Source organism: Acanthochromis polyacanthus, chromosome 4 (genome assembly GCF_021347895.1).
Source record: "Acanthochromis polyacanthus isolate Apoly-LR-REF ecotype Palm Island chromosome 4, KAUST_Apoly_ChrSc, whole genome shotgun sequence".
Taxonomy (NCBI): domain Eukaryota; kingdom Metazoa; phylum Chordata; class Actinopteri; family Pomacentridae; genus Acanthochromis; species Acanthochromis polyacanthus.
In genome coordinates, this window is record NC_067116.1 from 26,812,270 (window position 1) to 26,823,976 (window position 11,707).

At 37.2% G+C, this 11,707-nt stretch overlaps 1 protein-coding gene across 1 annotated transcript; it reads left to right on the forward strand.

Moving 5' to 3' along the window:
* Positions 1-2,569: 2,569 nt before the first annotated feature.
* Positions 2,570-7,335, forward strand: fam174c (family with sequence similarity 174 member C). The gene is made up of 3 exons (XM_022191992.2): positions 2,570-3,145; positions 5,119-5,241; positions 6,659-7,335. The coding sequence occupies exons 1-3, from the start codon at positions 2,880-2,882 to the stop codon at positions 6,660-6,662; spliced, it is 393 nt and encodes a 130-aa protein (XP_022047684.1). The 5' UTR covers positions 2,570-2,879; the 3' UTR covers positions 6,663-7,335.
* Positions 7,336-11,707: the final 4,372 nt, after the last annotated feature.

The following is an 11,707-nucleotide window of genomic DNA, read 5'->3' on the forward strand; positions in this document are numbered from 1 at the left end:
GCTCCCTCAAACTCTCGATCAGGACCGTTTATCTGCGAGCAAAACACCGAGAGAAGAAAACTACAGAGAGAAAACACACCGAGCCCCCGGAGACACTTCAATCAGGCGCTTCAGTCCAGACTGAGGCAGGAACCGAGATCCAGACGCACCAGCTCCAGATGTGTCGCAGCTTCCATCGGGCCTAAACCCTCCCAGATGAGCGATCACTTCAGTCCATACCCCCTCCCGGGTTTTAGGCTCAGTATTTCCGTGTTTTTACCGGCAAAAACGGACTGTCCGTCCCTCCGGAGCTCAGCAGCATCAGCCTCCCGGTGGAGATCCGGAGCTACGACAACAACACCGGAGCGCAGGGAGCGTTTTCACCGGGAAACACGCACACACAGAGGCAGGAGGGCTGGCTCAGTGCGGGATGTCGGAGCTCGATGCTCGGGGGTTTGATTCCCGGGCAGGGCTGCTCCAGATGTCCGCTGGATCTGCGGAGAGAGAGATGCTGCTGTAATCTCACAGCCCCGCCCCCTGTCACCTCCCTGCCCAATCACAGCCCCGCACAGGAGGGGAGCCGTGCCTCTATTAAACCGTCGTCCTGTCAGTCACCGCAGCCTCTGTCAGCAGCCTAAATACAGAAATAACCTAAATACATAAATGTACATTAGCGTGACATCTGGAGGCTTTGATCCTGCGGGAATCAAACCCGCAACTTGCACACTGTCTCACGTGCCTGGCTCCACAGAATCACAGCAGAATTTACAGCAGATATAACCCATAAATGTGACTAATTCCTGATTCATCCTTCATGATCAAACAGCAGAAACACATCAGATGATTCGTGGAACCTTTAATAAGGAAGTTTTCCATTAAATATCATTTGCAAATTTTGCACATGGTTGCAGGATTATTACTGTGCTTACATTTTATTCTATCTAACTGAATATGTTATTGTCTTCTGTAATGTTTCATAGTTGCTCTTTTCTATGAAGCATTTTGTAATGATAATATCTGACATGGTTGATATAAGAAAAGCATTAAAAACCAAATAATGAATTTCCTAAAATGTGAGTTCTAGATTAAATAAATCACAAAAGCCCTTAAGAATTACTCTTAAAAATACTATGAAAAAACCATTAAAGCATATTTTTTCTAAGTTTTCTAATAAAGCATTCAAAACATGTATTCAAATGTTTATAAAATATTTGAATAAATTATCTGAAAAAGTCAATATAAGTCACAAATCTGTAAGATACGTGAAAAATATTTGTTCAATTTTCTAGTAAACTATCCAAAAAAAATCTATAAAATATGGAGAAAAAACAGTGAAATAAGTGAAAGATATGTTTAAATATTGCACCAAGCTTTCCACACAAAAATCAATTAAATATCATGTAAATTACATGAAAAGTATTTGTAAAATTTTCTGGCAAACTAGTCAATAAAATATGCAGAACCAAATCAGCAAAAAAGAAGAAGATGAAAAAATACATGCTAAACATTCCAGTAAACAATTGTGAAATATTTTTACATTTTTTCTGAAATAGTCTAGATAACTAATAAAATTTGGAAAGGAACATGTGAAATAGATTTTTAAAAAAGTAAATTACTCTAATAAACTATCCAAACAAATCAATAAAATTTTTTGATTTTTATTCCTTTGTAAAGTGTCCTTGAGTTCTTTGAAAGGCGCTTTAAATAAAATGTATTATTATTTTTATTGTTGTTGTTGTTAAAATACACAGTACAATCTGTCAAGTTGGAGATTTTTTGTAGAATATTGGAGGAAACAATGCATAACCTCTCACACTTAATGCCTATGAACACTCTAATATGTATTTCTGTCCTTTATCCTTTTATTCTTTCCTTTAGTCGCATTTGTTTTCACACGTTGTCACATATGTCATATTTATATGAATAAATAACTAACAGACAGAACGTGACATTAGATTCATTATGAATGTGTGATATCAGTTCTCTAGATGCTAGTTTGCGTTTGATCAGTTAAAGGTTGATTTTTCCAGGACATGACAGCACTGATTTTCTAGGTGCTAATATTAGCATGGACAGATCATACGACAACACACATCTTAGCACAAACCTGAAACAGCTCTCCCAGATGTAAATGTGTTTTCCTTCTCTGTGCAAGTCTCCTCATCCATCTTTAAGGGGGTTTGTATTTATTTGCATCTCCGTGGTTGTTTTGTGGATTATTATAGTCATTTTGAGTTATTTTGTGTCTCTGTGCCTATCTGTAGTCGTGTGTGAGAGATTTTTAGGTCTCTTTGCAGTCATTTGGGGCATTTTATGCCTCTTTGATGTTGGTTCTTTCTGTCAGTGCTCTAAGGTTAAATTGCATCTGCTGGTTGTGCTTTTATCTCATTTTTATTGGTCATATTGTAGTAATGTGTTGTTTTGTTGTTGATTTGCCAACAAAAATATTAGTGATAGATAGATAGATATATAGATAGACAGAATGAAAATAAATGAATGATAATTATTAAATGATAAACCCATTAAAATCACTAATATTACAAATGATCGTGTGTTACCAGTAGCTTGTACATTTAGTCATACCTGCATTTTCTGACCTTTAGATTAATTTTGTTGTCTCAACCCTCTGTCTGGTCTTGCAGGTGCTGGGGCTCGCTGTGATTGGCTGACGCTCTCTACCTGCGACCTATCAGAGGGCGCATCTGTCCCACTTCCTATCTGATGTCAGCTGTGGGTGTCTGTGTACTTCCTGGTTCGATTCTACTTTTGTCAACAAAGCGGCGGCAGACTTCAGCTAACGCTACGTATATCTGGAAAGCCCCAGTTCCACTCCGGTACCGGTCCAAAACTCGCCTCTTTCCGCGTTTCTTTCTTTCCAGCCGACTGTGTTCAGAAGTAAGATGACTTTTTACAGAGTTTTCTCGGCAGTTCTCGTCCCGGTATGCTGGGTGTTCGTGTCCGCGGTGAATAATGATGTGTCCGTAGCTGTGGGCACCACGGCGGGACACAAACCCGCCGTGACCAACTCCACCGGGCAGAACTCCACGCCGCCGGTGGACCGCAAATCGCCGTTCGACGTGGACAGCTCCATGATCCAGAGGGCTCTGTACGTCCTCATCGGCATCAGCATGATCGGAGTCCTCTACTTCCTCATCCGAGCCGTGAGGTGAGAGCTTCTCACGACTTTAAAGACACCACGATTTATGTCCAAAATGTCACAATAATTACAGATGTTGTCAGATCAGACGGTAGATTTGCTTTCCCAACTTAAAAAAAATACACATAATCCATTTTACAACGTCTGTACTAAAGCTGAGAAGCAGAGAAAGCTTTACAACATTGGATTTGTAAGTGAGGTTTGGTTTAATGTGTTCACATGCAGGGGGCGGGGCTGGATAGGAGCTCATACAGTTAGTATAAACTTTTTTTAGCAAACATTTGAATTAGTTGTATACAAAACTGAAAAAGTATATTAGTATAATGTTTAAAATACCAGATTGATCTGAAAGTAACTACAATTTAATTCATCACATCAAACTTCATAGACAAATCTGGAATTTTAATCGCCCTGCCAGTACAAACAAGCCTTTTTGTTATCTTTTAGTGGCCACTGTCCAACTCAGCATACGTTTAACATATCCAAATGGGAAAATAATGACGAATATTCATAGATGATCTATATACTGAACTGAGAAGTGGCTCTGATTGTTGAAACTTCTGAGAACTATTAAAACGCTGGATTGTTAATGGAGTTTAATTTAATGTGTGTCCACACATAGGAATTTGGCAGATATAAGGATAATAAATCAATGTCGGCTGTTTGGCACAGCTTGTTGGTTTATTGACCTCACAGCAAACTCCATCCGTGAATATAGAAATGGAATATTTCGGCTAGTATAGGCCGCTTTACATATATATTTGTATATATATATTTAAACTTTTGCCATTTGTTACGTTTTATTGCATGTATCTCATACATCTTAAATAGGAAAATAATTACAGATAGTTACAGATCAGGCTGCTGCTTCAAAAATACAAACAACTCAAATTTTACAACTATTTTTAGAGCTCTTTAGAAGCAGAGAAACTTTATAACCCCGTGCGACCACATGGAGGGGCTTGGCATTGTATAAGCTGTTATAAAGTTAATGTTTTTGTTGTTGTTTTTGCCACAGCTACATGCCAGAAAGGTGGCTACCAAACTAGAAGTGGATCAGTGGAATTGACCAATAGTGAGATTAATCCCAACCTAGTCATAGATCAGTTCATCATCACACCAAATGTCATCCATAAATCTAGAAATGTAACGCGTTCAGATATACTTTTTTTTCCAAGTTTTTGTCCATTTGTTAAATTCTATTGGCTCTAATTCAGCATGCAGCTCAAGGGAAGTAATTCTGGATATTCTGAGATCAGAGGGAAGCTGAAGTGAAGAGCGACTCCTCCAGTGTCAAGATAAACACAACTCACTTTTTACAACGTGCTGAGAAGCAGAGCAACTTAAAAACACTGGATCTGCGAATGGAGATTGGTTAAAAGTGTGACTTCATACTGGGGCTGGAAAGATATAAGCTGGTAAAAAGTTAATGTGGCAATACTTGAACTCGGGGTGCTCAAAACTGTACACTTAAAGTAATAATATTTATTTTGATTATTATTTTGTTGGTTTACTTAATAAATGATTAGATTCATTCAAAAGTAACAATAGATTGATTCACATCACACCAAACTTGATCTGTAAATTGAGGAATTTAATATTTCCACTTGTGTAAACTGATTTATATAAACTTTAATAGTGATTTAGTTTGCCAGACATCCTTTGAAATGGGTCACCTATTCACCTCCACCAGCCTCTTCTATCAATACAACCTTTAGTTTGTCAATAAGTCAGTACGTCAGTCTAAAATGTGCCGTCATCAGATAGTAGTTGGACTCTGAGTTGTGCAATCACATTAACTACAGTTTCAACAGTTTACTTTGAAACAGATGGATGGATGTCCGGATAAACGTCATTCATAAATGTCATAATTGAACATTTAGTCTTTTGTATTTCGTACGAATAAGAGTCACAGCTGTGCCTCGGCTCTGTGCCACATCCTGTAAGTGATGATTCCGCCTGTTACGTGATGCTGTTGTCAGGCTGAAGAAACCTGCTCAGAGGAAGAAGTACGGCCTGCTGTCGAACTACGACGACTCCGTGGAGATGGAGGGGGTGGAGAATGACGAGGACGACACGCTGTACGAAGCTCGCAGCCTCCGCAGGTCAGAGGTCAACAACAGCTCTGAATCAGAGGCACACTGGATTGATCTGAACTTTAACAGCAGGGAGACAACAATAAATCAAACGATCTCCTGTTTTTCTACACAAACACGCAAAAGCAGTTTTGGGAAATAAAAAGTAAAATCTTGTTTTTACATAATTTTACACAGAAAAAAATGCTGGAAACTGTCAGTATTACGCTCAGATATAGGTCATTATTAATTAGGCTGTCAAATTTTATTATTACTGTTGTTTACTATAAATGCTTTCTAGCATCTTTATTCTACCAAGGAGGAATGTATCTAAGTATATTTACTGAATTACAGCTTTGAGACCTTAAAATTTGCTGCTACTTTATGCTTCCACACTGCTGCAATTCAGAGGGAAAAGTTGGAATTCCTGCCGTGTCACTTTTGTTTAAAGCTGTAGTTACTTTACAAACTGAGGTTTTTACATACAAAATATATGAAGAGCTGATAAGATATGATGCATTTTATAGATTCAGCTGTCTTGCCAGGATAAACAGGATAAACAAATAGACTGACATTTTACAGTTTCAGCTTTTCAAATGTAACATTTTAGGTTTGTTTTCCCCTCTTCCACCTATTGCAGTGATTTAGTCTGTTTTTTTGTTTTGTCACAGGCAAAACAGACAAACACGTATGATTAAAACCCTAAAAAAATAGAAGTGAAACATGTGAAGTAGACACAATCTATCTTTAGAAGAGCAATATAATATGAAAAAAACCCGTAATGAAATAATGCAAAAATTTTAATCTAAAGTATGTGATAAAATATTTTTTAAATTACATTAAAATATCGTAACAGACTATCAGCAAAAATAAGTGAACTTTTTTGTATATGAAAAAACAAGTCAAATATCTGAAGTCTACTGGTAAAAGTGAAATAAAAATATGTATTAGCAAAATTATTAGAAGTATTAGTAATATTTGTGAGAAATGTTGGTTACAGACATTTTTTTTAAAAAAAAGATTGAAATACGGGACAAATATCAACAAAATAAATTAATTTAAAAATGGAAAAAAGGAGAAATATAGGTAAAATAATTTTTTTAAATGAGTTACATATATATAAAAAACTTGTAAAATAAGTGAAAAAGCTGTAGAATAAATTTTAAGAAAATCCATAAAATATCTGTAAAGAATGTGACAAATACTAATAAAGTTTATTTTTTTAAAACCTGTAAAAAACAAAAAACTAAATAATGAAATATGTGGAAATTATTAATAGAGTCTAAAGTAATATAGCAGCATTATAGCCACAAGTCTGTGGTGTTTGAGGTAAAACCTGGAATGTTGTTTTATCTGAGCTGCTGTCAGTCGTCTGAACTTTGTTGTAGCTGCTGGAACTTTAAATCTTCAGTTTATTCCGATCGTTTTTATCTGTGTTTCTGTTCAGATGAGTCCTGTTCTTCACCCTCTGATGGATCAGACTCAAGTGGCTGATACTGATTATCGATTTTGGGGAGAAAGCACTGACCAAGGACTGCTGGAGGTTGAAAAAATGGACCGAGTATTCGTTGAAAATAAATGCCAAAGCTCAGAGCTGCTCAAGAAACCAGAGCAGGATAATACTGTTTTTTTGTTGGTTTTTTTTAATGTGGTGTTGGATGGTAGAGTTGACTTTTCCGTGGATCCTTATGAGGCCAAACATTCCCTATCTTTTCATTATTATTATTATTTCAGTCTTTTTCTAAAAATTTCCTCTGTTGTATTTTTTGGCTTTGAGCTTTTTCTGCTCCAACTCCGTGCTTTAAACTACTGTAAACTGTCTGCAGATCAGCCGGACAACCTGCACACTCCAGTTCACACAGTCAGATCAATGTGTGATTGATCAGTATTGATCTCAGACTCTGACCCTCCAACCTGCAGATATACGAGTTGTTGGGAAACCCTCGCGGTATTGAGTTTCATTTCTGGCGTGTTTAAGCTAAACAGAAACTTTTTCTATAAATCTATGATTCCTAATAATTGTGGAGGCTCTGTGGCTTTTGCTCTAGCAGCACAGTGAGGTTCATATTTGTACACAAGAATATTAAACTCTAATTTTCTAAATTAAATGCCCTTTTTATTGTCTTTGTGTTCACTTTTTATTGACCGCATAAATCTTTAATCTTTCAGTCAGATAAAGTTGTCCTATCATTTATTATTCATACGGGATTCAAAACTGGCTATTTTTATGTATTAATAGTCGTAATCAGAGCATAGACATATAATGAAGGCTTTATAAGTCACTGTAAAGTTGCTGTAAGCAGACATTATATATCCAGGTAATATTTAACAATACTTGAAAAATAGGAATAACGAAAATGGAAAATAACGTAATATGTGAGGACTATTGGCAAAATATCTGAACAAAACTACACCAACTACCAAAGAACATTATATGGCTAATAATGATCATCACCATAATAACAGCAACATATTTTTTAAAAACAGTGTATCTTTAACTAAATGATAACTCAGAGAAATATTAGTAAAATTGCTGAAAAGTTTTAGGATTACAAAATGAATTTATATATTTTTTTAAATGTAAATCTTGAAAAGTCTAAAATTTAAACCCTCAAACATGCATTTCACATCTGGATGTCCTCATAATATACCAAAGAAGCTGTTGAGTGTGTTTACCATGTTTTCAGTCAAATATAAATTGTGATTGAACTAATTAACAGTAGGAATTCAGCTGTGAGGACCTAAATCCTTTCACACAGATGTAGGAGCAGCGGTTCTCCAGCAGATGTCACAGTTATACTGTTTCATCACATTAGTAATATACACTATATTGCCAAAAGTATTTACTCACCTGCCTTGACTCGCATATGAACGTAAGTGACGTCCCATTCCTAATCCATAGGGTTCAGTATGACGTCGGTCCACCCTTTGCAGCTACAACAGCTTCAACTCTTCTGGGAAGGCTGTCCACAAGGTTTAGGAGTGTGTTTATGGGAAGTTTTGATCATTCTTCCAGAAGCGCATTTGTGAGGTCACACACTGATGTTGGATGAGAAGGCCTGGCTCTCAGTCTCTGCTCTGATTCATCCCAAAGGTGTTCTATCAGGTTGAGGTCAGTACTCTGTGCAGGCCAGTTAAGTTCATCCACACCAGACTCTGTCATCTATGTCTTTATGGACCTTGCTTTGTGCACTGGTGCACAGTCATGTTGGAAGAGGAAGGGGCCAGCTCCAAACTGTTCCCACAAAGTTGGGAGCATGGAATTGTCCAAAATGTCTTGGTATGCTGAAGCATTCAGAGTTCCTTTCACTGGAACTAAGGGGCCAAGCCCAGCTCCTGAAAAACAACCCCACACCATAATCCCCCCTCCACCAAACTTTACACTTGGTACAACGCAGTACGACAAGTATCATTCTCCTGGCAGCTGCCAAACCCAGACTGGTCCATCAGATTGCCAGATGGAGAAGTGATTGGTCACTCCAGAGAAGGCGTCTCCACTGCTCTAGAGTCCAGTGGCAGTGTGCTTTACACCACTGCATCCCATGCTTTGCATTGCACTTGGTGATGTATGGCTTGGATGCAGCTGCTCGGCCATGGAAACCCATTCCATGAAGCCCTCTGTGCACTGTTCTTGAGCTAATCTGAAGACCACATGAAGTTTGAAGGTCTGTAGCCATTGACTCTGCAGAAAGTTGGCCACCTCTTGGCACTATGCGCCTCAGCATCCGCTGACCCCGCTCCGTCAGTTTACGTGGCCGACTACTTGGTGGCTGAGTTGCTGTCGTTCCCACACACTTCCACTTTCTTATAATACAGCTGACAGTTGACTGTGGAATATTTAGGAGCGAGGAAATGTCACGACTGGATTTGTTGAACAGGTGGCATCCTATCACAGTTCCACGCTGAAATTCACTGAGCTCCTGAGAGCAACCCATTCTTTCACAAATGTTTGTAAAAGCAGTCTGCATGATTAGGTGCTTGATTTGATACACTTGTGGCCATGGAAGTGATTGGAACAGCTGATTCTGATTATTTGGATGGGTGAGCAAATACTTTTGGCAATACAGTGTATCCAAAAAAAAAAACTAAGATTAAAATATGTGAAGAACATTCCTAATATGTCCTTAAAACTGTAAAAAATACAGTTAAAATTAATAGTGAAATATGTGAAAAACAGAATTAAAACACAAGAAACAAAACAAAATACACTGCCGTTTATGCAATAACTATGAGGGTTTAAAGAAAGCAGGGGTCCAGAATTTATCCTGTAGTCAAACCTGATTCAGCACCATCAGAACAGGAAGTTTTACCGTCTAACTCGTCATATGATTATTTCGGGACACTATTTGTTAAAATGTTTGTAGCTTCTCATGAGTTTTTCGGGAAGGAATTTTTAACGAGGCTGGTTTTATTTGTAACAGAAGCTAAATTATAGAATTTATTACATAGACTGACGTGTGTTCATCACTTTAATGCTGCAGCTGATAAAGATGGAGCTCATCTAATACCTTCACAGTCAAGTCTTACCACAGCTTCTGCTTTAATAAATCAGTGTTTTATCACGTTAGTAAACCGAGTCTACCTCAGAACTGCGCTAATGTGAAGTGCTGCAGTAAAGTCTCAGGGAGGCAGAAGAAATATGTTGAGGAGGAAGCTTTTGTGTGAAAATTAATAAACTAAATGAACACAGTGACGACCATGAATTACCCACAAGCCCTCAGGTCTCCTCACACATTAAACACAGAGCATCAGTGTTAGTTTAATCTGTCAGGAACACAGAGTTCACACATGGGAGGTTCTGTAGCCACATTTCAGGTGTAACAGAGTGACGAGAAGAATCAGATAGTGAGAAGGTGATCATTTAGGTACTCAGCTGCTCTTTTCTTATATTAATTTAAAGTTTTACAAAGCTTCACTGGGGGATTTCATATACATGTGACTTTTACGGGCATCATAAAGTGTGTGCTGTGTTTACAGACTGTTTGTAAAGATGACCAACATGACAGCTGCTCCCACAGACTGTAAATAAAGAATGTATATAAAGGATGCACATATTAACCGTGACGTCTGCCATTGGTTTGTGGACCTCTGTTTTAAGGCCTTAAGTGACCAGTGTGTGGTTGATCTGACTGACAACTCCAGAAACGCTCTATAGGTATCTCGAAAAATGGCTTAGAAATATGAGATTAATAACAAATGCCTGTTAATTGAACACCAGTGTACAAATCATAATGAAACACAAGTAACGTCACATAAAACCACTGAAAACAAATATAAATCCAGGTTTTAATTTGCAGCAAATGGGCCACAGGACACTGCTTTCTAATCTTGCCTTCTGGACAGCAGCTGGAGACCAAAACCTGTTTTGTGTTGGTTCATTTTAACAAACACACACTTGACAAGTTGTCTTAACAACCATTTATTAATATTTACATTGCAGATGACTCACAAACATTTACTCATTTTGTTTGTAGTGCCACATGCCGTATAAAAGTGAAATTATTTGTGGAATAAATTCTACCCATAAACTGAAATGTAATTAAAGTGCTCAGAGAAAACACGCTGCAACTTGCGTCACTGCAAAGAGCAGCATTTTAACAGTCTCACAGTGAACAATAAAGGCAGAGAAAAGCTGCATTAACCCTCCTGTTGTCCTCATTTACGGGCACCAAAAAATACTGTTTCCTTGTCTGAAAAAAATCCAAAAATTCACCAAAAAATTCCTCAAATTCCTGAAAATTTGCAAAACGTTCAGGAAGAAAATTCCAAAAATTCCTTAAAAATTTCCTTTAAAAGTTTTATTTTTAAAAATCCCCCAAATTTGGCAAGAAAAGTCTTGTAAATGTTTTCAAAAAATGAGTAAAATCTTCCAAAAAAATCCCCCAAAAAATCTAAAATGATTACACATATATCAGAAAAAATTCTTGTGTTTTCTTTAAGAACATTCACAAAAAAAAATCCCACATTTTCAAACTTTAGAATGGGTCAGTTTTGACCTGCAGGACAACATGAGTGATAAATGACACATTAGGGATGCTATAGAAAGTATTAGTTTAGTGAAGGGAGCTTATTCCTAATCTTTTGACAAAACTTCTTCCAATGAACTTGAACACTGAAATGTTCTCCATTAATTTCCAACACAAAATAAAGCAGTGAGTGCAACTCTCTCTACTAATAATAACTAAAAGACGAACAGCATAAATAAATTAGATCTCGTATCCCAATTAACAGAACTTCAGTAAAAATAATTTTACTTCACCAATTAGTAGGGCAAGTTGCAAACATGTACACCCTGTGCCAAATTATTAGGCAAGTAGGTTTTTTGTCCAAACATAGTCTTAGAAATAAGTCCAGGCCTTCCCACTTTTAAATAGTCTTCTCCCACGCTAACTTTGTATTTGTCAGACATCATTTCAAATTATATTACATTTAAAACAAGAAAATCACCACATATGTCAAAAGTGCATGTGTCAAATTATTAGGCAAGTTTTAGCTT

Bases quoted from the DNA above. Each gene is read 5' to 3' on its own strand.
- fam174c (XM_022191992.2), top strand. From the start codon at position 2,880: ATGACTTTTTACAGAGTTTTCTCGGCAGTTCTCGTCCCGGTATGCTGG. The intron at 3,146-5,118 runs GTGAGAGCTTCT...TGCTGTTGTCAG, and splicing joins TTCCTCATCCGAGCCGTGAG to GCTGAAGAAACCTGCTCAGA.